This window comes from Rattus norvegicus, chromosome 3, assembly GCF_036323735.1.
Source record: "Rattus norvegicus strain BN/NHsdMcwi chromosome 3, GRCr8, whole genome shotgun sequence".
Lineage (NCBI taxonomy): Eukaryota > Metazoa > Chordata > Mammalia > Rodentia > Muridae > Rattus > Rattus norvegicus.
Window position 1 is genome coordinate 35,916,855 of NC_086021.1, and position 27,265 is coordinate 35,944,119.

General features: G+C 51.4%; 2 protein-coding genes across 6 annotated transcripts; one reads left to right on the forward strand and one right to left on the reverse strand.

Moving 5' to 3' along the window:
* The first annotated feature begins 1,515 nt into the window (after positions 1 to 1,515).
* On the forward strand, positions 1,516 to 19,476 carry Pomt1 (protein-O-mannosyltransferase 1). Of its 4 annotated transcripts, XM_039105979.2 has the most exons (21): positions 1,526 to 1,749; positions 2,374 to 2,525; positions 5,042 to 5,148; positions 5,282 to 5,332; positions 6,309 to 6,455; positions 7,513 to 7,624; positions 8,191 to 8,256; positions 8,343 to 8,436; positions 8,872 to 9,027; positions 9,813 to 9,943; positions 10,274 to 10,369; positions 11,755 to 11,847; positions 12,805 to 12,901; positions 14,855 to 14,947; positions 15,181 to 15,301; positions 15,629 to 15,726; positions 16,225 to 16,338; positions 17,189 to 17,315; positions 18,176 to 18,353; positions 18,725 to 18,945; positions 19,070 to 19,476. In XM_039105979.2, exons 1-20 carry the CDS (start codon positions 1,714 to 1,716, stop codon positions 18,897 to 18,899), a joined length of 2,244 nt encoding a protein of 747 aa, XP_038961907.1. In that variant the 5' UTR covers positions 1,526 to 1,713; the 3' UTR covers positions 18,900 to 18,945; positions 19,070 to 19,476. The 4 variants fall into 4 exon arrangements, 3 of the variants coding, with proteins under 3 accessions (XP_063140780.1, XP_038961907.1, NP_445858.1); NM_053406.2 differs by having other exon boundaries at positions 1,626 to 1,749; positions 18,725 to 19,473; XR_005501994.2 differs by lacking the exons at positions 18,725 to 18,945; positions 19,070 to 19,476 and having other exon boundaries at positions 1,519 to 1,749; positions 17,189 to 17,406; positions 18,176 to 18,310.
* On the reverse strand, positions 19,474 to 25,359 carry Uck1 (uridine-cytidine kinase 1). Of its 2 annotated transcripts, NM_001107831.4 has the most exons (7): positions 25,163 to 25,359; positions 24,839 to 24,998; positions 23,813 to 23,909; positions 23,523 to 23,665; positions 23,339 to 23,433; positions 21,069 to 21,117; positions 19,474 to 20,665 (listed from the first exon to the last, which is right to left on the reverse strand). In NM_001107831.4, exons 1-7 carry the CDS (start codon positions 25,286 to 25,288, stop codon positions 20,484 to 20,486), a joined length of 852 nt encoding a protein of 283 aa, NP_001101301.2. In that variant the 5' UTR covers positions 25,289 to 25,359; the 3' UTR covers positions 19,474 to 20,483. The 2 variants fall into 2 exon arrangements, with proteins under 2 accessions (NP_001101301.2, XP_063140034.1); XM_063283964.1 differs by lacking the exons at positions 19,474 to 20,665; positions 21,069 to 21,117 and adding an exon at positions 21,124 to 21,356 and having other exon boundaries at positions 25,163 to 25,351.
* Positions 25,360 to 27,265: the final 1,906 nt, after the last annotated feature.

Below are 27,265 nucleotides of genomic sequence, written 5' to 3' on the forward strand. Positions count from 1 at the left end.
GGTTGTCCATTTTCTGTCATTGGAAGAATATTGTTTCATGGCTTCCTGGGAACCTAGGAGAGGCCAAAATACCTTAGGGAACGCCACACTGTGCTGTGGTGGGGTCCACAGACAGTCACTATGTCTCCCATAATTGTATTGGTTATTTTAAAACCTTAAGACAGGATTCTAAAGATGTCCTCAATGTGGAGTGAGGGTGACTTGGGGAAATGGAGCAAGGTGTCTGGTCTCTAAGCCAGGAAGGGGCTGCAGGTTATACAAATTAGTACATATTCAAAGACATTAGTTGATACGCATGGAGTTTTCTTTTCCCTAGGTCTGACGGACCCCTACCACAGCAAGGGGTCTGTGGTTAAGGTGCTTATTGAGAATAGGCAGCACCAAGAGGCTCCTGTCCTTCCTGATTCCTATCTGGGTTTCCATAGGAACAAGTGGATGACTGCGCTGTACTGTGGAAGAATAAATTAAGTCTGGGGCAGGAAAAGGTCAGGGGGTTCATATGGGCTCAGGCTGTGTCACCACCAAAGTCTGTAACCTTAGTACAAGTTACTTATCAAATGTCATTTGTTAACCCTAGCTACTGAAGTAGGGTACTGTGGATTCAGAGGTCACTGGCTACAGAACAGGTAAGGGTCTGGGCAGTAGGATCCCTCAGCTTTTAAAGCCACACCCATAGCTCAAGTTTCCTGAAGCTGAGTGCCTACACCTACAAGCTGTCCTGAAGCACCAGCATGGTGGCTTACATGCTCAGACTAAACTTTTGGGGCCCAAAGAATTCGCTCTCCAATGTTCCAGCACCCTTTCTTTGCAGGAACTTGGGTAGACCATGTTCTCATAGTTAAACTATTGAACAAACAATTAAGTACATTCTTGTCCATTTAACTTGTGTCTACATACTGCTTGCCTGTCTGGTGCCGGATCCTCTGGAACTGCGATTACAGATGGTTCTGAGCTGTCATGTAGGTGCTGGAAATCGAATCAAGATCCTCTAAGAGCAACCAGTGCTCTTGAGCACTAAACGATCGCCCCCCCCCCCCCCCGCTAGTCTTAGACCGGATGTCATCCTAAGCTAACTTGTAAAAAGTGAATTTTGGCAAAACAACCCTGAATCGAGATCTGGAGAGAGAGTGCAGTCGGTACAGGCTGGGATTGCCAGCTAAGCACGGAAACCCACCTAAAAAGGCATGATTGCAATACCTGCGCTGGGGAAGCAAAGAATCATAAGTTCAAGGCCATTCTCCTCTACATAGTGAGTCTGACACCTTGGGAAGGAGGGGGAACAGACTACTAGTGTTGGAAGAGCTTAGGAAAAGCGATCCACCACTTCCTCTGCACACCGGAAGCTTCAAAGCGCTTACCCCTGCCCTTCAGCCAGCGTGCTGCGTAACGAAGTCGCTGAAGTAGACGCATGGCCTGAAACGGAGCGCTCCGAACATGTGAACAACTTGTCGAAACGCACTGTGCTTTATTTAAAAGGGCAAAGGAAACCCTAAGGCCAGGACACTCACCAGCTGCCACATTCAAGGCGGTTGAATTCGCCGCCCATGCGCGCCGCTATCTTCGCGCTCCAGCTGCGCACGCGCACTGCGAGCCTGTAGGCCGCGCAGGCAAAATTAGTTGAGCGTCGAAAAATTAGTTGGGCGCTCCGGAGTAATCGAGCAGCCTCTCCCCCAACGGTCGAACCAGCTTGGCGGGTTGCAGGCCTGGCTCCACATGGGGAACCGCTCAATGGGACGCGAAGATACGCTTGTAGGTTTTGGAGTGCCGGATTCGAGAGCCCTGCTGGGGTCTGGGATCCGGCCTGGGAGCGGCGTGCTAGGGTCGGCAGATGTTCCGATCCTGGCCGAGAAAGGCGGTTCCGGGGTGTCCTGTGGGAAAAGAGCCGGGGTGGGCAGAACTGTAGAGAAAGAACGGGCTCGGGGCACAAGCAGCTCTAGGAGGAGAGGAATGCCGCCAAAATAGAGGGGAAGTCCATCCAGATCACTGGGTTATGACGGTGCTCAGAGCTCCCGCCTCAGGGTTTTAGTTTTCAACCACACTGGGAAGGCACAAGAGAGGCCACATCATTCATTAGCAGCCTTGTTCCTAGCAAATGCCCAGCAGGTGTTTATGGAATGACTTGTAGAAGTTGAGTGTCCAGTTCTGAAATTCTTGAATTCGCCCCTCAAATGTTTTTATGTGTAGCATGTGGTTGAACACAACTGTAATTCTCCAACAGGTGTGTTCTAGAAGAGTCCTTCTGGCTATTAACCTAACCCACTATGCTGTAATTCATCTCGGTGCCAGGCCGCTTTGGAATCCTGTAGCCTCTTTTGAACCTTTCCCGGCTGCTATCCACTTACTTTTAATGGTAGTTCTTCCCGTCTTTTCCAGGGTGTCCTCCCGAGCTTGCTTTTCTGCAAAATGTTGAGATTTTTGAAACGGCCTCTAGTGGTGACTATTGACATCAATTTGAATTTGGTGGCTCTGACTGTCCTGGGACTACTTACCCGGTTATGGCAACTCTCCTACCCTCGGGCTGTGGTGTAAGTAGAGGTGGGGGAGGAGAGTAAAAGATCCAAGAAGCAGTGCAATTAGTGATGTGAATCACCTTGCTATACAGTGCAAAGGAGAAAGATTCTGGGCCTCTTGGTGATGGGTGTTTTAGCAGTGCATTGCTCAGGACTCTCTAGAGTAACGACTTAAGAATAACACTCTATGCATGTGTGTGTGTATGATTTATTGGAACTACAACTTACTGACTGCAGTCCAGCTAATCCAACAATAGCTGGCAGTGAATGGAAAGTCCAGGAATCCAGTAGTTGCCGGGTCCACAAGACTGGAAGTCTCAGCTGGTCTTCAGTATTCTCTGGAATCTCAAAAAAGTAAGGCTCTAGTGCCAGTAAAGGAATGGACTTGCTAGCAAGGCAAGGGCAAGGCTCAGAGCAAAAACTTCCTACTTCTGTGTCTTTACATAGACTTTTCAGCAGAAGATGTGGCCCAGATTAAAGGTGTGTCTTCCCACCTCAAGATCTGGATTAATCCTGTGTGTCTTCCCACCTCAAAGGTCCAAACTAGAAGTGGATTCACCTACCTTAACCAAGCAAAAGATCTCTCATAGATGTACACTTCTGGATTGTAGTTCATTCCAGATGTGGTCAAGGTGAAACCAGAAATAGTCATCACAAGCAGTGTAGGTGTGGGACCCGTTTTTCCCCCAGAACAACCCCTGGAGTATAAACATTTTAGGGCTTGCCCTGTAGGACTGCAGTAAGAAAGGCTTGGTCTGTCAGTTTCCTTATACAGTTGAAAGGTGGCAGTTTGGGGCTGGGGATTTAGCTCAGTGGTAGAGCGCTTACCTAGGAAGCGCAAGGCCCTGGGTTCGGTCCCCAGCTCCGAAAAAAAGAACCAAAAAAAAAAAAAAAGAAAGAAAGGTGGCAGTTTGATGAATTGGTTCATAAGGGGAAATGTACTATTATAATTGAGAAGGTATATATTAACTAATACAGGTATTCTCTTTTACTTGTTTTTTTTTTTACATTATTTATTTATTATAGATGAATACACTGTAGCTGTCTTCAGACACACCAGAAGAGGGCATCAGATTCCATTACAGATGGTTGTGAGCCACCATGTGGTTGCTGGGACTTGAACTCAGGACCTCTGGAAGAGCAGTCAGCGCTCTTAACCGCTGAGCCATCTCTCCAGCCCCCTCTCTTTTACTTGTTATAGGTGTCAAATATATACATGGATAGAATGATGGTGCCTCAGCAGCCCCTTATAGTAGATTAATTTGAAGCAAATCCTAGACATATTTATGATTAATTCACTATATACCTCTGAAAGATGAGAATTATTTAAGTGTGTGTGTGTGTCCATCCATCCATCCATCTGGGTGCATGTGCACATGTGTCTTCAGACCCAGAAGAGGGTGTCAGATCCTCTGGAGCTGAAGATCCAGGTCTTTGAGATCTGCCTGAGTTCTGAGACCTGAAGCCAGGTCCTCTGTAAAAGCAGCACATGCCTTAACCACTGAGCCATCTCTCCAGCTCCAAGATGAGGATTCTTGAAAACAAGGTAGTGCTGTCACACCTAAGACCTGATGTCTCATAATCTGCAGAAGCTTAGGTGCCGTTCTTCCTCCCCCATTCGCCACCATCAGATCTTTAGTCTGCTCCAGTCCACAGCTGTAGAAAGGTGCTAGTGGCCAGTGAGAATATAAGGTGGAATTAGCCTCAGGAGCTTGGCCGACCCATACCTGAGGCACAAGCTGTGGGGAGGGCCGGGGAAGAGGCTCAGTGGCTAAAGCACTTGCTATACACTCGTGAGGACCAGAGTTGAGATCCTAAGCGCACGCTCACATGCCATGTGGGTGGCGAGCTCCATCTGTAATCCCAGCGCACTGCCCGCTCAGCCAGGGAGTCCCTGCAGCAAGCCAGCCAGCCAGACTGACAAGCTCCAGACAGAATGAGTGTCTCAGTGTCACAGACACACTTCACACAGTGAACATGCATACACATAACCGCCTGCAGATCACATACACGTTCATACAGGGGGGAAAACACTAGAGAAAGAGGCTTTACCGAAGGCATGTATCCCCAGTGCTCCCTGGGCTTGGTGAATTCCCACTGCGTTCCTACGGGTTAAAATGGTACTATGTGTGTCTTAGTGTTTGGGGGACAGAAAACAATCAGAGCAAAGGATCTGACCATGGCTCTTCACTTACCTGAAGTCGGCTGGAAACCTGAGGTTTTATCTTCCTGCCTGTGCTTACAATTAAGATTTCGAAGGGGCTGGAGACACGGCTCGGTACTTACAAGCGCTGGTGGCTCTTACAGAGGACCCGGGTTCCATTCCCAGCATCTACTTGGGACTCACAACTGCCTCCAAATCCAGTTCCAGAGGACCTGATGCCCTCTTCTGCCTTCTGCGGACACTGCACTCATATGATGTACAGACATACCGGCAACATACCCATACACAAAAAATAAATATTTTTAAAGCTTGAATAACAGTTAAGTTTTCTAGTTGGATATAAAGGAGGTTTTGTGTTTGTTTATAGTTTTGATGAAGTGTATTACGGGCAGTACATCTCCTTTTACATGAAGCGTGTCTTCTTCCTGGATGACAGTGGACCACCGTTCGGCCATATGCTGCTAGCCTTAGGAGGTAGGTAAGAGAAACAGCCAGGGCCTTTGAGGCCCTGGAATATAGTAAGCTTATCAAGTAAAATTTCTCAAGGGTACAAATCATGTCTTGTTTCACACCTTGTTTTGTCCATATTGCAAATTTTTTGTTTTAGGTTGGCTAGGAGGATTCGATGGGAACTTTCTGTGGAACCGAATTGGAGCAGGTAAGGATTTTAACTCTCCTTATGACTACACCTGAATGAAGCTATGGTGTCCATCAAAGACCCAACACCTTTTACTGATCCAAACCAGGATACAACTGGTTATTTGGGTACGGGTGAGCATCTGGTTAAAGGGGCTGGAAAGATGGCTCAGCAGTCAAGAGCACTGACTGTCTTCCCAGAGGACCAGGACGTGATTTCTAGCTCCCACACGATGGAGTACAACCACTGTAACTCCGGTTTCGGGGAGTTTGCCACTTTCTTTTGGCTAGGTGTGTACAGTCATATGTGCAGACAGAACATCCACGTACATAAATAAGACTTAAAAGGAAAGAAAAGTCTGCATAAAGTTTTAAGTGCTTTGTGCTTTAATTATTTTATCCCGTCTCTTGGCGCATGCCTTCTGTGGCATTTGGTAACATTGTCTCTCATATGTATAAACTTTGTGGCCATAACATTTTTTAGAGCTTCTTGGGGTATGTATGCTAGATAAGCAGTAATTTCAGAGTCATTCCTCATCATATCCATGTTTGGTGAGATCTGGTGCCTTGACAGCAAAGCTGATTTCAAAGCAGTTCGGGCGGATGATCATTGATGTTTACTATGCAGAGAGGCTGAGGCAGGAGGATCACCTGAACTCAGGAGATTGATACCCTAAGCAGGGTCTCACCATGTAGTCTTGACTAGTTTGGAACTTGCTATGTACACCAGGCTGGCCTTGAACTCACAACAATCGTCCTGCGTCTGTCTCTCAAGTGCTGGGATTTAAGGTGTGCATCACCATTCCAAGTGGTGAAACCCAGTCTCTGAAAACCACCCACCACATAAATTCCAAAGCTCATTTTAAAGACTTTACCCCAAGGTCCCACCCTCAGTAGCTCATGTGCCTCCCAGTTTTATAAGGTTGCATTTGCAAGTCTGTGAGCTTCTGTGTGTCAGTAGGCAAGCTCTCAGCTCTGCTATGTGATTCCTTTTCCAGAATACAGTAGCAATGTGCCTGTATGGTCCTTACGCCTGCTGCCGGCGCTTGCTGGGGCCCTGTCAGTACCCATGGCCTACCAGATAGTGTTGGAGCTCCACTTTTCCCACTGTACTGCCATGGGAGCCGCCCTGCTGATGCTCATTGGTAAGCCTGGGGTCGGTGCCCACCTGCCTATGCCAGAGTACAGGGAAAAAAATCCAAGTACTTAGTGGCATTTCAACATGAGCCTTAGAGAGTAGTGCCTGGTGGCAGTGTGTGTACTGCTCTAGTGAACACATCTGCCTCATCCAGATTCCAGATGTGCTGCCCTCTCTGATGTAGGATTGATGGGCTGTGAGGTCAGACGATTTTTGGAAGTAGAAACGTGGCCATGGTAGCATATTAAAAGTGGGGGCTGCCAGACAGGGGGACACCTTGGCATACACATTCACACAAGTACACACAACACACACACACACACACACACACACACACACATACACACACGTATTTTTTTTTTAATTATAATACCTAAAGAAAATAGCCCTGTGCTTGGGGATGTAACATAGTGATGGCCCTGGTTCATCCCCAATACAAAAGCAAACAGACCCCATGCTGGTTCATGCTGGGCCTATAATTCCAGCACTGGAAGCCTGAGGCAGAAGAGCCTTGAGTGTGAGCTCAGCCTGGGCAATACAGCAAGATTATGTCCTCCCACCCCCACCCTCACCCCCTTTTTTTTTTTTGTCAAAACTTCCTTCTGTACCAACTACATGAAAATTTTCTTCTTGGTGACTGCAGAGGTAGCTCAGAGGTTGAGAGCACTTACCGGCCTTGTAGAGGACCTGAGTTTGGTTCCTAGCTTCCGAATGGTGACTTACTAACTCCAGTTCTAGGGAATTCAATGGCCTCTTTTGACTTCCACAGGCATTCACATACATACATGTCAGTAGAACGCATACCCATAAGATAACTCGTTGCTCCCTTAACAAGACAATAAAGTAACTGTGCTGTTTACATTGTATTAGGGACTTCAGGTTATCTGTAATGCCTTAAAATAGGCAGCAGCATATGTGGAAAGTTTTATGCACATCCCGACTTTGTATAGACAGAGACTGGCATCCTCAGAGGCTGGAGACACGGCTGTGTGCCCCTCTGGGACTGGTTCTGTATTCACAGCAGCCTGGGCTGCTCCGTGCTGACAGCTGTTTGTCTCTGACAGAGAACGCCCTAATCACTCAGTCCAGGCTCATGCTGTTGGAATCCATACTGATATTTTTTAACCTCTTGGCCGTGTTGTCCTATCTGAAGTTCTTCAACTCCCAAACACACAGGTATGGAAAGTGAGACACACTTTTCTTGTTAAGAGAAAAAAAGGATTCCAGGTTGTTTTTTCCTTCATTGTTTTTCTTTTTTTCAGAGCTGGGGATCGAACCCAGGGCCTTGCGCTTCCTAGGCGAGGGCTCTACCACTGAGCTAAATCCCCAACCCCCCTTCATTGTTTGAGTCAGGGTCTGAGGGCAGAGCCCTAGCTGGCAGCCATTCCCCACCTCAGCTTCCAAAGTGCCGGGGTTACACGGTGTGCCTGCACCTAGCTCCGGGTGACTTTTGTGTTTTCGTCTTGAGGAGTGGCTTACAGAATGCCTTTTGGTTGACCCAAAACCCTTGGTTCCGTAAATAGGTCCATCCCTTTTTAACTTTAACCGACAGGAAATTTATTTTGCTGACAAAAAGAAAAGTTCTTCTGAGACCCAAACGGGGGAGGGAGCTCTTTCTATTGTCGCTGGTACCTAGTAGGATTGGCCAATGTGAGACTGCTCAGACAAGCTCAGAGCCCCAACCTGTGGGCTGAGTCCTGTGACTGCTTCCTTGTTCTTCTGTTTTCTCCTGTTTTGTCCAGCCCTTTCTCAGTGCACTGGTGGCTGTGGCTAATGCTGACCGGAGTCTCTTGTTCCTGTGCGGTTGGGTGAGTTAGAGCCCCCGACTTGGATAGCATTCTCCCTGACTGTGGGCTTGTCTGCCTTGGAACCTCATTTCAGTTGTCTTTTTCAGGATCAAGTACATGGGCATTTTCACCTACTTGCTCGTGCTCAGCATTGCAGCTGTGCATGCCTGGCACCTGATCGGAGACCAGACCTTGTCAAATGTAGGTGTCACGTCAGAGCCTCGCGAGGCTGCGGTATTTGGGGATGGGGTGTGAAGCTGTCCTAGGGAGTAGGTGGCTTAAAGAAGTGGGTCCTTGGGGCTGCAGAGATGGCTCAGCAATTCCAAAAGTCCTGAGTTCAATTCCCAGCAACCACATGGTGGATCACAACCATCTGTAACGGGATCTGATGCCACCTTCTAGTGTGTGAAGACAGCAACAGCGTACTCATCAACATAAAAGAATAAATAAATCTTTAAAAAAGAAAAGACGTGGGTCCTCAAGGCTACAGGAGGTGGGAGGGAGTAGGGAGGCTCATCCGCAGCATCCGCATGGGAGACAGGGCTTCTCAATTCCTTTCCCTAAGCCTCCATGCAGTATCTGGAACCAGTCCCATGGCTCTGCAGATAGAAAGAGCTATTGTCTCACTCCTGGCAGATCTGCGTGCTCAGTCACTTGCTCGCCAGAGCCGTAGCTCTGCTGGTCGTCCCGGTCTTCCTGTACTTACTGTTCTTCTATGTCCACCTGATGTTGCTCTACCGCTCTGGGCCCCATGACCAAATCATGTCCAGTGCCTTCCAAGCCAGCTTGGAGGTAAGAAACCTTTCAGAACAAAGATAGTCAGGCTCAGAATGTCCATTTAAGCAGGTCCGTAGCCCTTAGGTGGTTTTAAATAACCAAATGAGCAGATAGCAGGCAGATAAAATAAAAAGACAGTGTCACCTGAGCAGTGCAGCAAAGATCAAGGCACAAAACAGCCACTTTCATTCTCATTTTTTATTTGTTTGTCAAGGAATGGTTTCTCAGTGTAGCCCTGGCTGTCCTGAAACTCACACTATACATCAGGTTAGCCTTGAACTCAGATCTGCCTGCCCCCGCCTCCTCAGTTTGGGATTAAAGGTGTTTGGCCACCACCAATCGGCCCATATTGTTAAAGGAATTCTGAAATATTGATTGTGTGGGAATACTGCTTTCATAGCCTGACTTGCAGTTAAACACCTCATGAGATAGACTCAAGCCTGGCGCCCATTACACTGATTAGCTACAGTACCCTGGTCTCATTTCCTCATCTCTTAGACCTGTGGCTGGCCGCTCTCACAGCATAGATACCCGTGTAAGGAAGGTGTGGTGGGAATGCCTGGCCAGGGAACACACGCCCATTCATGGTTTAGTTCAGCAGGACCCAAGTCAATGAGAGTTAGTTACAACTAATATGTGGTCATCTCTGCTACTGCCCACCTGTCACCAAGGCCAGCTTAGGAGACGGCACCATAGCAAGGGCAGCTGCCGCCGAGCCTGACTCCTCTTTCTGGCTTTGGATCCACGGGGTAGGATGATTTGTCTCTTGAGCTCATCTGAGACTTTTCTATTTGTCTTAGGGAGGGCTAGCCCGCATCACCCAAGGCCAGCCCCTAGAGGTGGCCTTTGGTTCGCAGGTCACTCTGAAGAGCGTCTCCGGCAAACCCTTGCCCTGCTGGCTTCATTCGCACAAGAACACCTATCCCATGATGTAAGGAAAGTGACCATTTAATTCGCAATCACAAATGATTTGCTTTCTCCCAGTTCTTGCTAAGAGCTGTCATTTCCTGAGAGACAAAGGCAGCAGGGCCTTTGTGGTGTACTGGGTGGAACACTGGGCGGGCTGTGGCATGCTAGCCACGCCTCCTCCATGCCAGCCACGCCTCCTCCAGTGCATTGCAGCGCTGACAGTGGCTTTTCCATGTTCTCTGGCCCTGTACTGTTGGGTAGTACATCCTGCTGGGTGGGCTACAGAGACCAAGGCCACTCGAGGATCTTGGCTGCCCGCCTCAGGTGCCTTCTCTGTTGACATCTTACACAGATATGAGAATGGCCGTGGCAGCTCCCACCAGCAACAGGTGACCTGTTATCCCTTCAAAGACATCAATAACTGGTGGATCGTCAAGGACCCTGGACGGTGAGTGTGGCTCCATCCGAGCTCACTGCCCAGCATGACTGACTCCCAGGCCTTCTTTTCATAATTATTCCCTAGCTAGAGACCTCTTTCCCCCAGAGCTGAAGTGCCTGCTGCGAGCTATTAATGCCAGGCCAGGGCCAGGCTGGGGTCCTCAGTGACCTGCCGCAGCTTCTCTCAGGAATTGAGACAGGATCCAAGGTCTGCTCCCCTCAAGAGGACCTAGTGTGGGGGCCTCTCTGTGATCTTTTGGAGCCCTAAGGAGTCTGCCTGTCAACGAGATTCTTTATCCTTATTTTTTTTAAGATTTATTTATTTAATGTATATGAGCACACTGTTGCTGTCTTCAGACACACCAGAAGAGGGCATCAGATCCCATTACAGATGGTTGTGAGCCACCATGTGGTTGCTGGGAATTGAACTCAGGCCCTCTGGAAGAGCAGTCAGTGCTCTTAACCGCTGAGCCATCTCTTTAATTTTTTACCAGCATTCAGCTTCGATCCCTTACTCCGATGCCAGCAGGGGCAGCCTCTGGGAGGCCTTACACTAGTACTTTCCTTCCCTTGTCCTGGCCCTCTGGACTCTAGTCCTGCCCTCTACCATAACCTCCAGGGGTGCCCTTACTACCTCCAGGCACTTGGCCAGCTTGCCAAGAATGTGAAGGCTGGATCCTTTGGGGAGACCTCCTAAGCCAGGCCACCCAAAGATGTACCCTCCTCTCCTGTCTTTTCCCCAGGCTGGCCTGTGTGTGATCTCATATGGTTGCTGGCTTGGTTCGCATATCTGCCTGTCTTTTTCTGACTCACTGCAGAGAGTGAGGCCACCCTGACCCTGACTGGCTGTCTAGCTGTTTACCCAGCCCTGGTCCAGCACTAGACACTTGATCAGTTCTAAGGGTTTGGGTGGCTTTTCTGCTTGTTTGGTTTTGTTTTTATCTTTATTTTTCTTGTTGTTTTTGAGGTAGCGTCTATCCCTGTAGCCAAGCATTGCCTCAAACTCTCAGGTCTCTTGCTTGAGCCTTCCAAGCACTAGGGTAGCCGGTGTGCCCCTCCTCATCCAGACTGATAGGCTCTTAATATTTATTTGTATTTGTATGTTTTCTGAGGTATATAAAAAGTGTGCTGTCAACATGAGGGTTGGGGGGCACGTCACTTAGTGTATTCTTCATGGACAGTGTGACAGTGGCAGATGGCATCACAGTTGGCAATTTGGAGAGTGACCTTATGTTGATAAGTGTTAAATGATATACAAGTGCCTTGATTCTATAGAAAGTCACATTGGGGACGTGCACTCCCAAGTGTCTGCTGCTGGGAGACCTCAGAGTCTCAGCATCCCATAGAGCTGATAGTAAGGGGCTGAGTGTCACCCTGACAGCACTGTCTTCCTAGACACCAGCTGGTGGTAAACAACCCCCCCAGGCCTGTGAGACATGGAGACATTGTACAGCTCGTTCACGGCATGACCACCCGCCTGCTTAACACGTGAGTGCTCCCCAATGCTGCCTCTGTCGGGGTCTCCTTCACTCTGCCTACATCGCACTCAGACTGTTTCCTCCCTTGTGACTTCTGCCTCCACTTCACTCCCACAGCTGCGTCAGGCCCATGAGAACACACAGTGGGCTTCATGCTTCTCTGCCCACAACCATCTAGTGACTCCTTCTGTTCCCCTGAGGCTCCTAGTGACCTTAATTAATGTCACCCCATCACTTGGCCTCCTTGTTAGATGTGAAGTAAGCAGCACAGTACCTCGGGGCTGTCCCACTCACTCTGCTGCTGGGATTTCCCTAAGGCCACCTTACCAGAACCCCTGCCTGGTTACTGTCCCTCTGATAGCTCTTACTCTGACACTTGCTCTGCCTGGCAGTCCGTCATCCACTGCTCGCTGCTGGGCCTCCTCAGTGCCTGGTGCATCCAGATGAAGTGAGTCCTGCCTGAATAGACTGGGGGTGACAGGCTGCTTGTGAACCACACAAAGGATCCTGCTCTCCCAGAGGGAGACCACTGTGCATACACTCACGCAGGGCCAACAGTCCTGCTTTTCTGAGCTCTGCCAGACCACGGATACACCAGGGTCACTTCCTAGCCTCATACTTCCAGTCTCTGTGGTCTAAAAAGTGAGTGACACCCATTCAGTTGTTTGACATCAATCCTGGATACGCACAATCAGGCACTCCCTCAGACACTCCAAGACAGGTGGATCTGGGCAGTCCCTCAGTTGAGTCTTTGTTCTCAGGTGACTCTAGGCTGTGTCATGTTGAGCATTAAGCCTGCCTCAGAGTGGCCTACATCCCGGATCTGTGGCCTCTGTGGGAACTGCCTGTGCAGCCAGCTTCCCTGGCCTCAGCAGGCAGAGTGAGCAGGCTTTGTTTTCAAAGGCATCGTTTCCCCTTGATGACACTCTACAGAATAACTCTGTTCTGCTCTGCTCTGCTCTTCCAGGCATGATGTCGCTGCCCCGCTGAGCCCCCATTCTCAAGAAGTCTCCTGCTACATTGACTATAACATCTCCATGCCTGCCCAGAACCTCTGGAAACTGGTGAGCTCCATGCGGAGGACTGCAGGGCGGGGTGCAGCAGGGGCTCATGGCTGTGAGTGGGGACACCTGCTTCCTACCTCAGAGTACCCAGAAAGCCTCAAAGATAATGGGTTCAATGTAAACTGCGATAAGGAACTTTTATTTACAAAGCAAGTCTCAGATGTCCCCATGGGGAACAGTCACCTCAGGCTGAGAATCCTTTGGGCCCTCAGGCATGGATTGGGAAAGCTCCAAATGCTGGGTCTGCCCTGCGAGGGCCTTTCCGTTCAGGGCCAGTCCAGCTGGAGCTGCTTCCTGGACTTTCACTTTTTTACCCCCTGTTCTAGTTCTTTCTGTTGCTGTGCCAAAAGCAACTTAGAGAAGGAAAGGGTTAAACTACAGTCCATTCCTCTGTCAGTCAGGGCAGGAACTTAAGCTGAAACCATGGTGGAAACACTGGCTCACTCCCAGATTCAAGCTTTCATATACAGTCCACGAAAATCTGCCTAGGGAATGGAGCTGCCCACAGTGGGCTGGGCCTTCCAACATCAGGTAACAGTCAAGGTCACTCCCTCACAAATATGCCAACAGGACAGTCTGATCTGGACATTCTCTCAGTTGAGATTCCCTTCTCAAATGACTCAGACTGTGTCACATTAATAATTAAAGCTAAGACCTCCTCCCACATGGCAGCCTCCCACCACTCCTATATCCCCTGAGAAGCCCTCAGCCAATTCTTACCCATAGTTAATAGGAGCACAAACAGTTTTCTGGTGAGGGACTTGGCCATTAGAGGGCAGTGCCTCTCTGGTGACAGTCACCTGCAACCCTTGCAGACTCAGGTCTCTTGGGAAAGTTGGCTGTGCAGAAAGAGTTCTGCCTCTAAGCCCATAGACTGGGGTCATTTCCAAGGAGAGGTCATACTGGCCTAGCTTCTGATTGGCTGCAGCAGCCCCAATTTCTCAGTTTCCCTCCCATTTTGGACCTCTCTACCTAGGTGGTGCCATTCCAGTTTGCTCCTGTACCCCTTGCTGGCTTCCTCAGCATGGGCCTGCGAGGACTACTCACCTCCACACATCTGACCCACCTAACCTGTTTTCACCTTGGATGTACCACACACATCCATGGGCCTTTCCATCCTCTGACTAGCCCTCCTGACTGGGCCTGCCTGATGACAGGCATGCGCCCCTAATCGTGGGAAGCCGTCCAAGGAGGAATGGCGCCAAGTCTCACTGACCTTCCTGCCAGCTGCTAATGGCTCCGCTGCTGACCCCTTCCCTGCCCCTTCCTGGCAGCCCTTTGAGTACCACTTACTACCCATCAAATAGAGCTTCCAGAAAGGGGAGCAGGCCACAGGAGTGGCTGCCTGGCCCAGGATATCTTCTCCTTGCTCAGCCTCTCGAGGTCTGTGGTGCTCATCAAGAGCCATGGTTGAGGAATCACAGGCTGTAACACAGTGCTCCCAGGCCAGGACCCTCCGTGAGCCGCTCTCAGAGATGGCATGACTCTAGAACTACCTTACACTGGCCAGATCGTCTAGGAAACATCCATGGTTTGGCTAGACATGTGTCCTCTTGTGACTGAATAGGTGCCTTTTGAGTCCCTGTGGGAAGTGCCTCCTGCAGCCTCAGAAAGGGACAGTACCCTGTGTCTGACTCAAGTGCTGTGGACTAAGGTGTATGGGCTCATGGAGGGTCTGTGCTTCCTTTGCTGGAGGACTCATCAGCTTAGGCCAGACCCAAACTGATTTGATAGCTGTGACTACTCTTCACTTACCTTAGGCAAGGGCCGAGAAACCATGGCGTCTGGTCTTTGGGTTGCCATTGAACACAGTCTGCAAAGGGATGGTTAACTGACTGGATGTGTTTCAGTTTATACTGGTTTATGGTGCTGGGGATCCAACCCAGGGCCTCACAAATGCTAGGCAAGTGCCCCACTACCAGCCCCCCAGGCTCACAGGATCTGTTTCTGCAGGACATTGTAAACAGAGAGTCCAACCAGGATACCTGGAAGACTATCTTGTCAGAAGTGCGCTTTGTGCATGTGAATACATCTGCCATCTTGAAGGTAAAGGGTAGCTAGCTCGCAGTATGCCTGTCAGGCCCAGCATCGCCCAGACTATTCCTGGAGCTGGTCAGGCCTGTGCTCACATAGGCTAGCTACATGATAAAGGTCACCCTGTGTTTTATAATACAGGCAGGGGGAAAGGAATCCTAGGAAGACCTGGGGCGGGGATCTGCTGACACATCAATGGAGTTAGCCAATTCTGTCACGCTCATTGTCTCTCTTGGTTTTACTAGCTGAGCGGGGCTCACCTCCCTGACTGGGGATTTCGGCAGTTGGAGGTGGTTGGGGAGAAGTTGTCCCTCGGCCCCCACGAGAGCATGGTATGGAATGTGGAAGAGCACCGCTATGGCAGAGGTAAGTCACTGAAGCTCTGGGTCTTGCAAGGCTACACCAGGGCAACACCTGCCTGAGGGACCTGGGTCCTCCATTCTACTCAGCTGAGTCCTTTGCACCGATTCATGAGTACATAAGGCGTTCGCTGAGGGCCTATGGAGAGGCTTGGGGAATGGCAAGTTCTGTATCCTGGGGTTCACTAGACCTGACTTGGCAGAGGAGTTTGGGGCATGGGAACCAAGTGGGATGATCCCATTTGGTGAGGTGTCCTGGATTGTGGGAAAGGCTGGTGGTGGCAGCTTCTGTCCTCAGCTCTTCAGCCTCTGTCTCTTCCTTGTCCTCTGTCAGGCCATGAGCAGAAGGAGAGGGAGCTGGAGCTCCACTCACCCACGCAGCATGATATCAGCAGGAACCTCAGCTTCATGGCCAGATTCTCGGAGTTACAGGTGACAAGTGACTGGTGGGACGTCCGTCCTTGCGTAGTGGGAGCTAACTTCTGTCCATGAAGACACGGTGTGCTGCTGAGCCCTGCAGGTCAAAGTCCTTGGACTTGGAACTTGAGACCGCAGCACCTAGTAGGTCAGGGCCAAGGAGGTGCTGTACCAGTGTGACATTGCAATAAAGTCAGGGTGTCTTCAGGCCTCCCACCAGGTCAAAATGGCCACATTCAACCAGCAGAGCCCTGGGTAAGTCGGGCAGACACTCAAGTCCATGGCACGATTCCCATCACAGTCTGAAGGGCAGATGCTGGAATCCGTGCAGTCAGGTCCCCAAACCAACAGCCCAGGTTAGCTTGCAATGCCCCTACCTGCAGCACTTGCTGACTGAACTTGGACTGGGCAGTTGGCATACAAGGAACAGTAGTAGTGTGGTGATGCGCCATGGCATCATGGCGGCTAAAGGCAGTGAGCACCCTCTGCAACCTGTGCTTTATTCTGTGGCAGTGGAAGATGCTGACGCTGAAGAATGAGGACTTAGAACACCAGTACAGCTCCACCCCGCTGGAGTGGCTCACGCTGGACACCAACATTGCCTATTGGCTGCACCCCAGGACCAGTGTAAGCGAGCTTGTGTGAGTCCAGTCTAGCTCCTGTAGGTGACCAGGGTTCCTCCAAGGCAAAGGCTCAGAACTTGCTTTTGTTTTGGACACTGGGCAGTCTAAGGCCTGGATTACTCATGGCCAAAGAGCAAGGCCTCCCTGTCCTGCTGCCTGTGGAGGGAAGCCCACGGCTGCCCTATTCTTGTCAAACCATTCTTGCATTTCCCCCCAACCCCCGCCCCCAACCACCCAGCCACTAAGCTGGCTCTGGTTCTGCTGCCCCTAGCCACAGCAGACCGGAAGCAAGCAGCATGGGGTTGCCTGGAAGAGTGCTGGGCATCTGCTCACTAAGTAAACACTAAGACTTCCCCAGCACATAGTAGAACTGAGCAACTCCCAGGGCTGCCCTGCAGCTGAGTGTGTAAGCATGGATTCTCTTCTGGGTGCGGCCTTCCTATGAATAGCCTCGTTGTTAAAAGAGGAACTCCAAGCCTGGCGGATCTCAGCTCAGGATGGTATGGTAAGGCCAGACTGAGCTGCTTAGGACATAATCTCAATGAGCTGGGGTTGTGGGTAGATCTGAGCGACAGTGTGTGCACAGCATACACAGAACTCTGGATTCCTGCCCAGTGCCCCAAATCTCCCTTACTCCCAACTCAGTTTTGACCGACAGGATGGAGTACATTGGTGCCTGTCTAGGGGACTGGCCCTGGGGACAAATTCACCCACATTTGTTGTCAGGCTATGGAGGCCCAGATGCACCTGTGTGGCTATGGACTCTGCCAGAGGACATTTGCTTTCTCCTGTGGCCACTGCTCTCTGCTTGGGGTGAGGGGCAGGTCGCCAGCCCTGACTGCCTGTGATTTCAGGCCCAGATCCACTTGCTTGGAAACATCGTGATCTGGACTTCAGCCAGCCTCGCCACAGTGGCATACACCCTACTCTTCTTCTGGTACCTGCTCCGCCGTCGAAGGAACATCTGTGACCTCCCTGAGGGTTAGTGTCTCCTCCCTGGATGGGAGCACATTGTGCACTGTGACAGCCAACTTTACTAGGACCCGAGGCCCTGGGACCCCTGCTTTTACAGGTAGGGCCTGAAAACAACCTGTGGCAGTTAAGATCCACATCACAAGAACAGGGCAGAGGACAGAGCCTTAGTTCCAGGGTGCCTCCATGCACCAGAATCACTGGGGTGGATAAGGCACAGCAGCCAGCAGGAGGCTGATGGGCAGTGGCTGTGAGCAGCTGACAGACGCACTTGGAAAGAAAACCCCAGCAGCAGCCCCCGAAGGTTGCTGAAGGCAGTGTGATACCATGGCCTACAGTCTCTGTTCTCTTAGAAAACACTGTCCCTTCTTTCTTTTTTTTATAAAGATTTATTATATATAAGTACACTGTAGCTGTCTTCAGACACACCAGAAGAGGGCATTGGATCCCATTACAGATGGTTGTGAGCCACCATGTGGTTGCTGGGATTTAAACTCAGGACCTCTGGAAGAGCAGTCAGTGCTCTTAACCACTGAGCCACCCCTCCAGCCCCAACACTGTCCCTTCATTCTGGGCTGGATACAAATGGTATCTCTGTGGCTGCCTGAGGTCAGACAGTAGGATTCTTAGATGAAAACCACCAGGCCTTACAATGGTCATTAGTTAAGGTTGGCTGTGACCTCGCAGGGCCAGGTCTGACCTCATCCCCAGCTTGGGGCCTTGCAGAAAGGGTTGTCAAGACACAGGAGGAATCATCAGTGTCAGCCCCTTAGTCCTGGGGGTGGGTGAGGTGCCGAGGACAGTGTGTGACAGGAATGTGCCACTGCTAGCCCAGTGATGGAGCTGCTCTGAGATATACCCTCCCACAGATGCCTGGTCCCACTGGGTGCTGGCTGGAGCCCTGTGTATTGGCGGTTGGGCACTCAACTATCTGCCCTTCTTCCTGATGGAAAGGATGCTCTTCCTCTACCACTACTTGCCGGCCCTCACCTTCCAGATCCTGCTGCTCCCAATCGTCATGCAGCACGCCAGCGACCATCTGTGCAGGTGCAGGCAGTCGGCCTCTGGGCTGTGGAGCGGAGAGAGCTGAGCACTCAGAACAGCATCCGAGGACAGCAGCGGCTCACTGCGCAGACTTGGGATGTGGCAGATAGAATGCTTCTGATTAGAGCAGAGGACCTAATGTGGAGGGTGGGGGACACACCTCTGGCATTGAGGGTAGTCATGGCAAAGCCAAGGGCAGTGATGGGTTGTGTACAGTGTGTCCAAGCAGGTAAGGGTTGGGGGCACCCTAAGGAATGCACAGCTAAGTCCACAGATGTCAGTAGGCAGATAGCAGATTCCTGGGAGATGACCAGGCAGGGATGCTGAGGGGAGATGAGCCAGGCACTGACCTCACTGTGCCCTGCCACCCACAGGTCCCAGCTGCAGAGGAATGTCTTCAGTGCCCTGGTGGTAGCATGGTATTCCTCTGCGTGCCATGTGTCCAACATGTTACGCCCACTGACCTATGGGGACACGTCACTCTCACCAGGCGAGCTCCGGGCCCTTCGCTGGAAAGACAGCTGGGACATTCTCATCCGAAAATACTAGAGACCCAGAACACAGAAGACAAGCACGCAGAATAAAAATCTCAAAGGTGTGTTTGTCTCCCACCAACAGAGGCCTCAGCAGGCAGGACTCCCTGGGCTCAGGAAGAGCTCCAGGAATGAATTCCAATTTCATCTCAAGAGCCCTGTTTGAAGTGATTTCTCCTCACACAGTGAAGAATGTGCCCAGCCACAGCATCACCCATGAGGCCCAACTCTGACCAGTGTTTGAGCTGCCAGTGTAGGACTCACCTACACTACACCTAAGGCAGGAGGAGCAGCCAGTGAAGGAGTGAAGTCCAGGCCCCGCCCAGCTGTGCGCCCACCAATGGGGTCTTAGCTCTCTCCCGAGGCCCACAGTACTGCCACTCATTGTGTGCAGGTACAGTGGCCCTCTGTAAAGCCTGCTTGAAGAGCTGCCTTCACTCACACTGACTCCTCACCAATGCGACTCTAGAAATCCCTGGGAGACTGCACCATGCAGTCACCTGACTTCAGGGACAGGACAAGGTGTCCTCCACGTGGTTCCCTTGCCTTTAATTTGCCTTTCCTAATGTAAATAAAAAGGGACAAATTGATAATTTTTTATGTTATTTATTGATTCTCCCTCCAAAAAGGGGTTTCGGTTCAACAAAATCAGCACAACACTAACAGAAACCACCTCCTGAGAGCAACACAGCTCAGCTGCTGTGGTGAGAACCAGTTGTATTGAACAAGAAATGAAGTTGTAGTTAACAAGAAATGAGAGTCCTGGGCCATAGCTTGTGGCAATAGCCAAGGATACTTCCAAAACACGCCATCCCATGGGAGGGAAGACAAACTTGACAGCACAGGAGGGAGTGTGTGAAGCCAGGAGCTTGAGTTTGGTGTGCAGGAGACTAACTGGCCTTAGGCAGCCACGGTTGCCTGCCTCTGCACTCCAGGGCTCCCCTGCCTGGTGAGAGCCTGCCCCTGCATGTTAGCCATGAACTATGCCTAAGTGACTTGTACACAGACAGCCCCTTGGGCTCAAGGCTTCCTGCAGAATTGTGGAGACGCTGATCCAGGACCCTAGATAGAGTCATGTAGGCTCCTGCCTCAGGCTCCTCAGACTGAACCATAGCCCAGTGTTAGGTTGTAAAACTAGGTTCAGAGATCACAAACAGCCTTACACACACACACACACAAAAAGGATATCGAACATCTCTGCAAACTTCTGCAACACGTACACGGACCACATCACACCGGGAAGTACTTCCCTGGGGTTCACTGTCTTAACACCAGGCCAGCCAGTGCCTGGGCTGTTTCCGCTGTTGCCCCATGTGTCTGTCCTGCATCCCTCGGGAAGCTGGCGCCATAGGCTTACTATGCTGTTTGGGACAGTGACCCACCCAGAGACCTGTGGCCTCCTCCAGCGAGAGGAAGCGGAGGACACCAGAATGCTCGGTCAGCATGAGTCTGCCCTCTTATGCAAGGAAGGCTTTGGTCCTGATGCCACCCAAGATCACACTAGAGGGATCCCTGACTGTGCTTTTAGGAGCCAGTAGTTGTCCCCCAGGCCCAGACCCTTTATCTGTCAGGTCTATGGGGAACCTACATATGCTGGTCCTCAATGGGGTCTGCTGCTAGACTCCAGGTGTGAGCGTTTGCCAGTGGCCAACACCCCAGGGTGGTCTCCTGGCTCCGGGAAGGTCCTCTTGTAGTTGCGCCCGTTGGGCCCTCCTCGGTGCCGCTTGCACAGGTCACCATTGAGGATGTCCTGGATGTGCTGCACGATCAGGTTGATGGCCACTGCGATGAGGCATGGGGAATGCTCAGCAGGCTCGCTCCCACCACCCCTGCAGCCTCCCCTCTCACCCCTACCCTGCAAAACACTCATGGTGCAAGAAAGCCACGGGGCCTTCTGGCCTCACATGGTGCTGTTCTGCCTCCCTGAGGTCTCAGCAGACAGAAGGCGCAGTAGAGCGTCCTGGCTTGGTCTGTGTGAGGACTCATGTTGACTGAACCTAAAAGCACGTCTTAACAGCCTGACAGGCCCTGCCCAACAGCTCTGTGTGTTTGGAAAGTGCACATGAACCCAGGTCCCAGATAAAGAATGACTGGCCCTGTGCACACACTTGGTACCTCCATAGCCAAGGCAGGGGAGGGCACTCTGCCTGCTTCATGGTTTGGGTGCGGGCTGGGGTTTTCTTACCCATATTATCAACCCCTCGAGGGATGATCACATCAGCGTATTTCTTGGTCTGAAAGACACAGAAGGCTCTCTTGAGGCTGTTTCCTCCGGGGTCACTTCAAAGTACTCAGGAGCGGGATGAAAGGCTGGATGTTGGTGGCATTGGCAGGTTGGGACAGCCTCAGATAGGTGAGAGATGGGGTCTCAACAGTGAAGGAGAAGATTAAGCCGGACTGAACCTGCAGGTGCTTGCCTGATTACAGCTTCACTGCTGCCCAGGTAGGTGACAACACCCACAGTTCCTGGCCTCTGAAATTGAGACTGAAGTTGCAAATGTCCTGTAGGAGCGAGCATGGCAAGACAAGAGCCTCGCCATGCCTGTTAACTAGCCCTGCACTTCATGGAGTCACGCATGGCACTTGGCACCCGCATGCTCTTGAGACTTAATTGTTCTAGGCCAGTTCTAGGCAGACACTCCAGCAGACACAACTGAGAGCAGAGAAAGATCCTGAAGGAACCCTAGTTGAACCAGACAAAGCCCAGAGAAGGTGAGGGTATACTGTGGACCCAGGAGGGGTCCTGATGCTGTCAACCTGTAGGTTTGGGTCAAGGAGGCCTGGCCCCTGTGGTAGACACGTTGCTGTAGGCAATAGAGACCCTTTCCATGAAAGGCAAGAGCAGACCTGAGCTGGTATCCACTGTGGCAGTACCATGGGGTGGGGTGAGGAGGGGCTGAAACCCACTCCCCTTCCCACCAGCCTGGGAAATGCTTTGGAGGGGCTGACTGGCTTGCATGATGGGAAGAGCTGAGTCAGAAAGTTGGGGATGTCAATGGTACCACAAGGATCAGGGACAGAGGAGGCAGCTGTCTGCTCAGGTCAGATGCAGGGTTGAGGTTTGCAGCCTTTCATCACCTACTCAGCAAAAGGCCCACAAGTGAGAGACTGCAATAGTTTGTACCTCACACATTAACACTTTCCAGAGGGGCTGGGGAGATGGCTCAGTGGTTAAGAGTAGTGGCTGCTCTTCCAGAGGCCATGAGTTCAATTCCCAGCAACCACATGGTGGCTCACAACCATCTGTAATGGGATCCGATGCCCTCTTCTGGTGTGTCAGCGACAGTGTACTCATATACATAAAATAAATATAATGTCCTGGAACTCACTTTGTAAACCAGGCTGGCCTGGACCTCAGAAATCCACCTGCCTCTGCCTCCTGGGTGCTGGGGTTAGAGGTCCGTGCGCCACTACGGCCCGGCATAGTGGTTCACCTTAATCCCAACACCCGGAAGGCAGCTCTTTCAATGGCCGCACATGGACTTATGCATCCTGTTTTCCTGGTCTGGTTCCTTCAGTTTTGGCCAGGGTAGGAGTGGGGGATCCTCTCCATTTTGGCTCCTTCACTTTTGGAGGGCGGTTTCTCCGTTTCCAGTTCCTATACTTTTGAGGAGGTGGGGGCACACGGTGGGTCTCTCCATTTATCTCTGGCTGGCCCAGAATGTACTATGTAGACTAAGTTGGCCTTGAACACACAGAGATCTTCCTGCTCTGGGATTAAAAGAATGTACCATGCCTGGCTTTTATTTTCACCTTTAAGGGATAAGATACTGGGGGCTGAAGACATGGCTCAGTTCAGTTCCCAGCACCCACATGGGGCAGCTCACAAGCACCTGTAACTCCAGGGCATCCAACACTCTCTTCTGGCTTCCATGAGCACACACACATGCACATAAACAAAGCCCAAATACACACACACACACACACACACACACACACACACACACACACACACAAAGGCAAAATGCTATTACGTTTCTCTTTAAACCACAGCAATTTGACACCGAGTATGATGGCTTACACTTAACATCCCAGCACTCAAGACACTAAATGTAGAAGACTGTCATGATTTCAGAGCCAGCCTGGGCTACAATCCTGAGCTCCCTGAGACCTCACACCCTCCCTGAATTGGGTAGAGCCACAAATTCGCATGCCTCTAACTCCAGAAACATGAGATGTAAAAATAACAGACTCCTAATGGGAGTCCTCAGGGATCCGCGAGTCTGGTTCAGAGCGGCCCAGAGGACGGGGCCCTGGAGAAGCCATCAAGGCACCCACCAGCTAACGGCCAGTGAACAAAGTCCTTACAGAGAGGCAAGACACACAAACCAGACTTGGAGGGGAAGCCCATGCAGACACCCTGGGGTCTAGTCTGAGACACAGGCAAACAGTGTAGGCAGGGAGAGGTGCACAGAGCTGCCACCCATTCCATGTTTGAACGGATAGAAGAAATACCGGCAGGCAGAACTCCTCAAAGGCTGGTTTCACAAAGGCGGTGTACTGGGTGAGGATCTGCTCCAGGTCCCTTCCTCGCTGCACATCCCGGAGAACTATAGTGACAGGAATAAGGCACCACCATAAGCCCTCCTTGGGACCCGTGGAGGACCCCAAGCCCAGCCAGGGACCCAGAGGCCCTTACCTCTTCGAGACAGCCTAACATCGGAGTCTGTGTCCACAAAGAGGCGCAGGTGGAACATGTCCCGGATCTCCTGGGTGTAGAATACCAAGATGCCCTCGAACAGAACCACATCAGCTGGGTAGACCACAGTGGTCTCTGGTAACCTGCCAGGGAGAGGCCAGGCTAGGCCCTGCTTGATGGCCCACATTAGTAACAAGGGGCCTGACTGGAAGACAGTCCACAGAAACAGATTGCGATGGGACCCACCACAAGACTGGGTGTGACATCCCTCCCAGGAGCTCCCTGCTTACCTTGAGTGGGTCACAAAATCATAGGTGGGGACCTCGACAGTTTTGCCTTCGACAATGTTTTTCAGGGTCTTGTGCATCAGATCATTATCAAAAGCATCTACATAACAGAAGAAGGGCAGGCTACCCAACTGCAGCAGACAGCAGAGGACTACCTCTGTCCAAGGTCAGCACAGCTGGGAGCCAGGGGTGCAGAGGACCCCACAGCACACCCCCCAGGATAAAGGTGTCCCACCAGACACTGGAACAAAGACTTTCTGATTGGCTAACACTGGGGGAAAGACGTGCCTTGAGCCTCTGCTGCTCTTCGTGTCTGGGAAAACAAAGTTAAGAGTCCTGTTCTCTGACCTTCCTGCGTCCCTAGTAAAGCTTAAACCTTCAGGAACACAGGCACCTTCCATACCAGGACGCTCCAAGGCCTGAGCCTCTGTTTCTACCACTGGCTTCCCTGAAGACTGACTACCCCCAGACAGTTTGGGGAATCCAAAGGTCAGGCAGGCAGTAGGGTGTACAAAGGGCCCCGCAGCAACAAGACGCCGGGCAGAGATTTCAACACATGGAGGAGTAATCCTAAAGACCTCTCAACTCTTCCTTCCTAAGCGGCTCTAGCCAAAGTCTTGAGTCACTCCAGGCCCACAGAATTCAGCAAATCCTAACCTAATGTGGGCCCACTACTAAGGGAAATGAGAGCTAAGTTTCATGGAGCCCCATTGCTGATGCATTCCAACACAATCCCCACCTTGGCAGTTGGTGTCCAGCACTTCTCTCAGTACAGCCTCGGTCCCGCACTTTGCATCCTACACACACATTCCTGGACAGCCTCCCGTGGCAGTCTGCACCCAGCAAACATCTGTGCGCCCTTGGTCTGGCAGCCTGCATCTCACAAACCTGTCTAAAGCCCTGATCCAGCATTCTGCATCCATACACACCTCTATATCTGTCTGGCTGTCTGCAATCTCTGTAGAGCCCACATCCCGCAGCACTCTATCCTCTACTCCCCACCTCTCCGGGCAGACATTCTCCAGGTACCTGGATGGTCAAAATTGTACTGTCCCTTCAAGGCCTTGGCCTTCTGCTCGGCTGTCAGAACCTTATAGAAGCAGTCCTGGCTCAGGATGACCAACTTGCGCTGCCGGCGGTCCACTTCGTTCTGCCCCAGCAGCTCCATGATCTTCTCACACACTGTTGACTAGGGATAGAAAGTGCCAAAAGTGGGCTTGTGCAGTGACCCGCCAGCCCCTAGGGGCGGCCCCTTGGCTACTAGCAACAGGTGCCGCGGTTGGGCCGGAGGCAATGGCGCCCCAACCTGCGGCCTGGCAGTCCCTCCGCGAGGCCCGGGCGCAGGGCGCTCACCTTGCCGCTAGCAGTGCCACCGCTCACGCCGATGAGAAACGGCCGCGGCTGGGGACGATCGGCCTCCGGCGCGGCGCTCTCGGAGCCGCCGCCTCCCGCCGAAGCCATCTCCGGAGCGGCTGACATACATCCACCGACTCTGCCTGCTCCCGCCAGGACCTAGGGGCGGACGCCGTACGCATCGCTTCCGGGGCCATAGGCGCATGCGCGCAGGAGGCACCGCCCTCCGGGCCTTGTCCCCGTAGAGCCTCAGGGACTGCAAAATGACCCTGTTACCTGGAGGCGGGACCTGGATGGGGCTCCACCTCCCGTTGAGCTGCACTCTCACATGCTAGACTATACCAAGGTCTCCAGCCCACGTACCTGTGAACACCTCCATTTCCCTAGCACAGCCGAGATCCTGTCACCCACAGGGTTAGGACCTTCCCTATGCTCTTCCCTATGTGCCTCCTGCCACAGATGTCCCTCCTCAGCTCCTTCAAGGTGAGACCATGTCATCCTGAGACACTTAGGAAGACTTCCCTCTCTCAGTATTTAAGTATCCTAAGAATCTGCTAGAATTTCTTGACTTTTAGACAGACTCTTATCACATAGCCATGGCTGCCTAACAGTACTCTGAAGCCCAGGTTAGCCTCAAACATGTGGCAATTCTCCTGCCTCAGCCTTTTGAGGGTGGGGATTACAAGCACACACCATCATGCCTGGACTCTTAAATCTTGCTGCCCGCCTTGAGCTGAGGAGCCAGCGCTCCACCAGCTCAATTGCTGTTACGTCAGCATGGACTTGAAACACTTAGCAGAGGCCTTAAGAAAACCACAGAGTGGCCAGAGCTCCTGAAAGAACCAGCCTCAGCCAGGCTGTTTCAATTTGTACCAGATGTTTCTATCATAAGCCTCTAGATGACCGTGCAACCATTCCACCCAGGCTAGAGTGGGAGCTGGACTAGCGCCCGGAAACTGACCATCCAAGGGACACTTGGGAGGAAAGACTGGGAGAAAAGGATTGGCCATCCCGAGAGAACAGGCTCAGACAGGCTTGTGGGAGTCAGGGAAGGAACATGAGACTCAAGACTGCATAGAACATCTATGTCACCCAGCTGTCCCTCATATCCTCATCTAGTCTTTGCTCATTTAACACCCAGTGCCAGTTTAGCTGGCCATTGGGGTCCTGGTCTGTTCTTGCTCTATGTCTGTTTCCCCACAGCTTCTTTCTGTTTTCTCTTTCCCAAAAGACACATCCTGACCATAGCTGGGGAGACTCCAGCTCAGCCTCCGGAGAGATAGAAACCCTTCTACATTGTTGGGAAGTCCTGCTGCTAAGGTTGAATGAAGCCTGCCGTTACTGGACAGCCCTGAGCTCGGTGCGAAACGGCAGACTCCCTTCGTCAGCCAAACCCCCATCTTCTCTGGGAGTTCCAGGATCCCACGTTACCTACCTGAGGAATGTCACTTAGTCCTGTGATCCTGAAATGCCACTCCATGTTAATGGGGCATCTGAGTACCTTAGCTTTCAGCCAATGAAAGCTTTCAACCTTTGCCCTGGATATTCTCACCCCTTCCCCAAAACAGTGTAGCCCCTGGTTCACCCTGAAAGTGTGTCCACACAAGCTGAGTCACTGAAGTTATTTTGTTGTCTAAGAAGCTGTGACACTGAGATCTCCGAAGGAAACCTCCCCTGTCCCTGGCATTCGCTGCCACACCAGGGCCCTGCTGACCCACCCGGTCTGGATTCTATACAGCCTTTTGCCCTTGGTGTGTACCAGAGTCTGTACAAACCACGGGAAAACACAGACTGCGGAACTTGGATCTGCTCTACCCTCCCCTGTTTGGTGCGTAGCAACATCTGGACACCACAAGGGAGGAAGTGGAAAAACAGAGCCACACATTATCTGGTTGCTTTCTTTCTTTCTATCTCTTCAGTCTACCTAGAGCCAAAACTCCTCCACCTTCTCCCCTGTAGGAGGGGGCTATAACTTTACATCCCAATCAGTACTCTTTCTCTACCAAACCAAAACTAACTGGAAGTCTTCCTTACAGTTTTTTCTTCCATTCTTTTCTTTGCACTCATGTTCTCAGCAAATATACATACATATGTTTGTATATA

Excerpts from the sequence above, each read along its gene's own strand:
- Pomt1 (XM_039105979.2), top strand. The coding sequence starts at position 1,714 with ATGGGGAACCGCTCAATGGGACGCGAAGATACGCTT. Across the intron at positions 10,370-11,754 it reads ATCGTCAAGGACCCTGGACG|ACACCAGCTGGTGGTAAACA; the intron begins GTGAGTGTGGCT and ends CTGTCTTCCTAG. Across the intron at positions 17,316-18,175 it reads CATCTGTGACCTCCCTGAGG|ATGCCTGGTCCCACTGGGTG; the intron begins GTTAGTGTCTCC and ends ACCCTCCCACAG.
- Uck1 (NM_001107831.4), bottom strand. The coding sequence starts at position 25,288 with ATGTCAGCCGCTCCGGAGATGGCTTCGGCGGGAGGCGGCGGCTCCGAG. Across the intron at positions 23,434-23,522 it reads TGTTAGGCTGTCTCGAAGAG|TTCTCCGGGATGTGCAGCGA; the intron begins GTAAGGGCCTCT and ends CTGTCACTATAG. Across the intron at positions 20,666-21,068 it reads TCGAGGGGTTGATAATATGG|TGGCCATCAACCTGATCGTG; the intron begins GTAAGAAAACCC and ends GCCTCATCGCAG.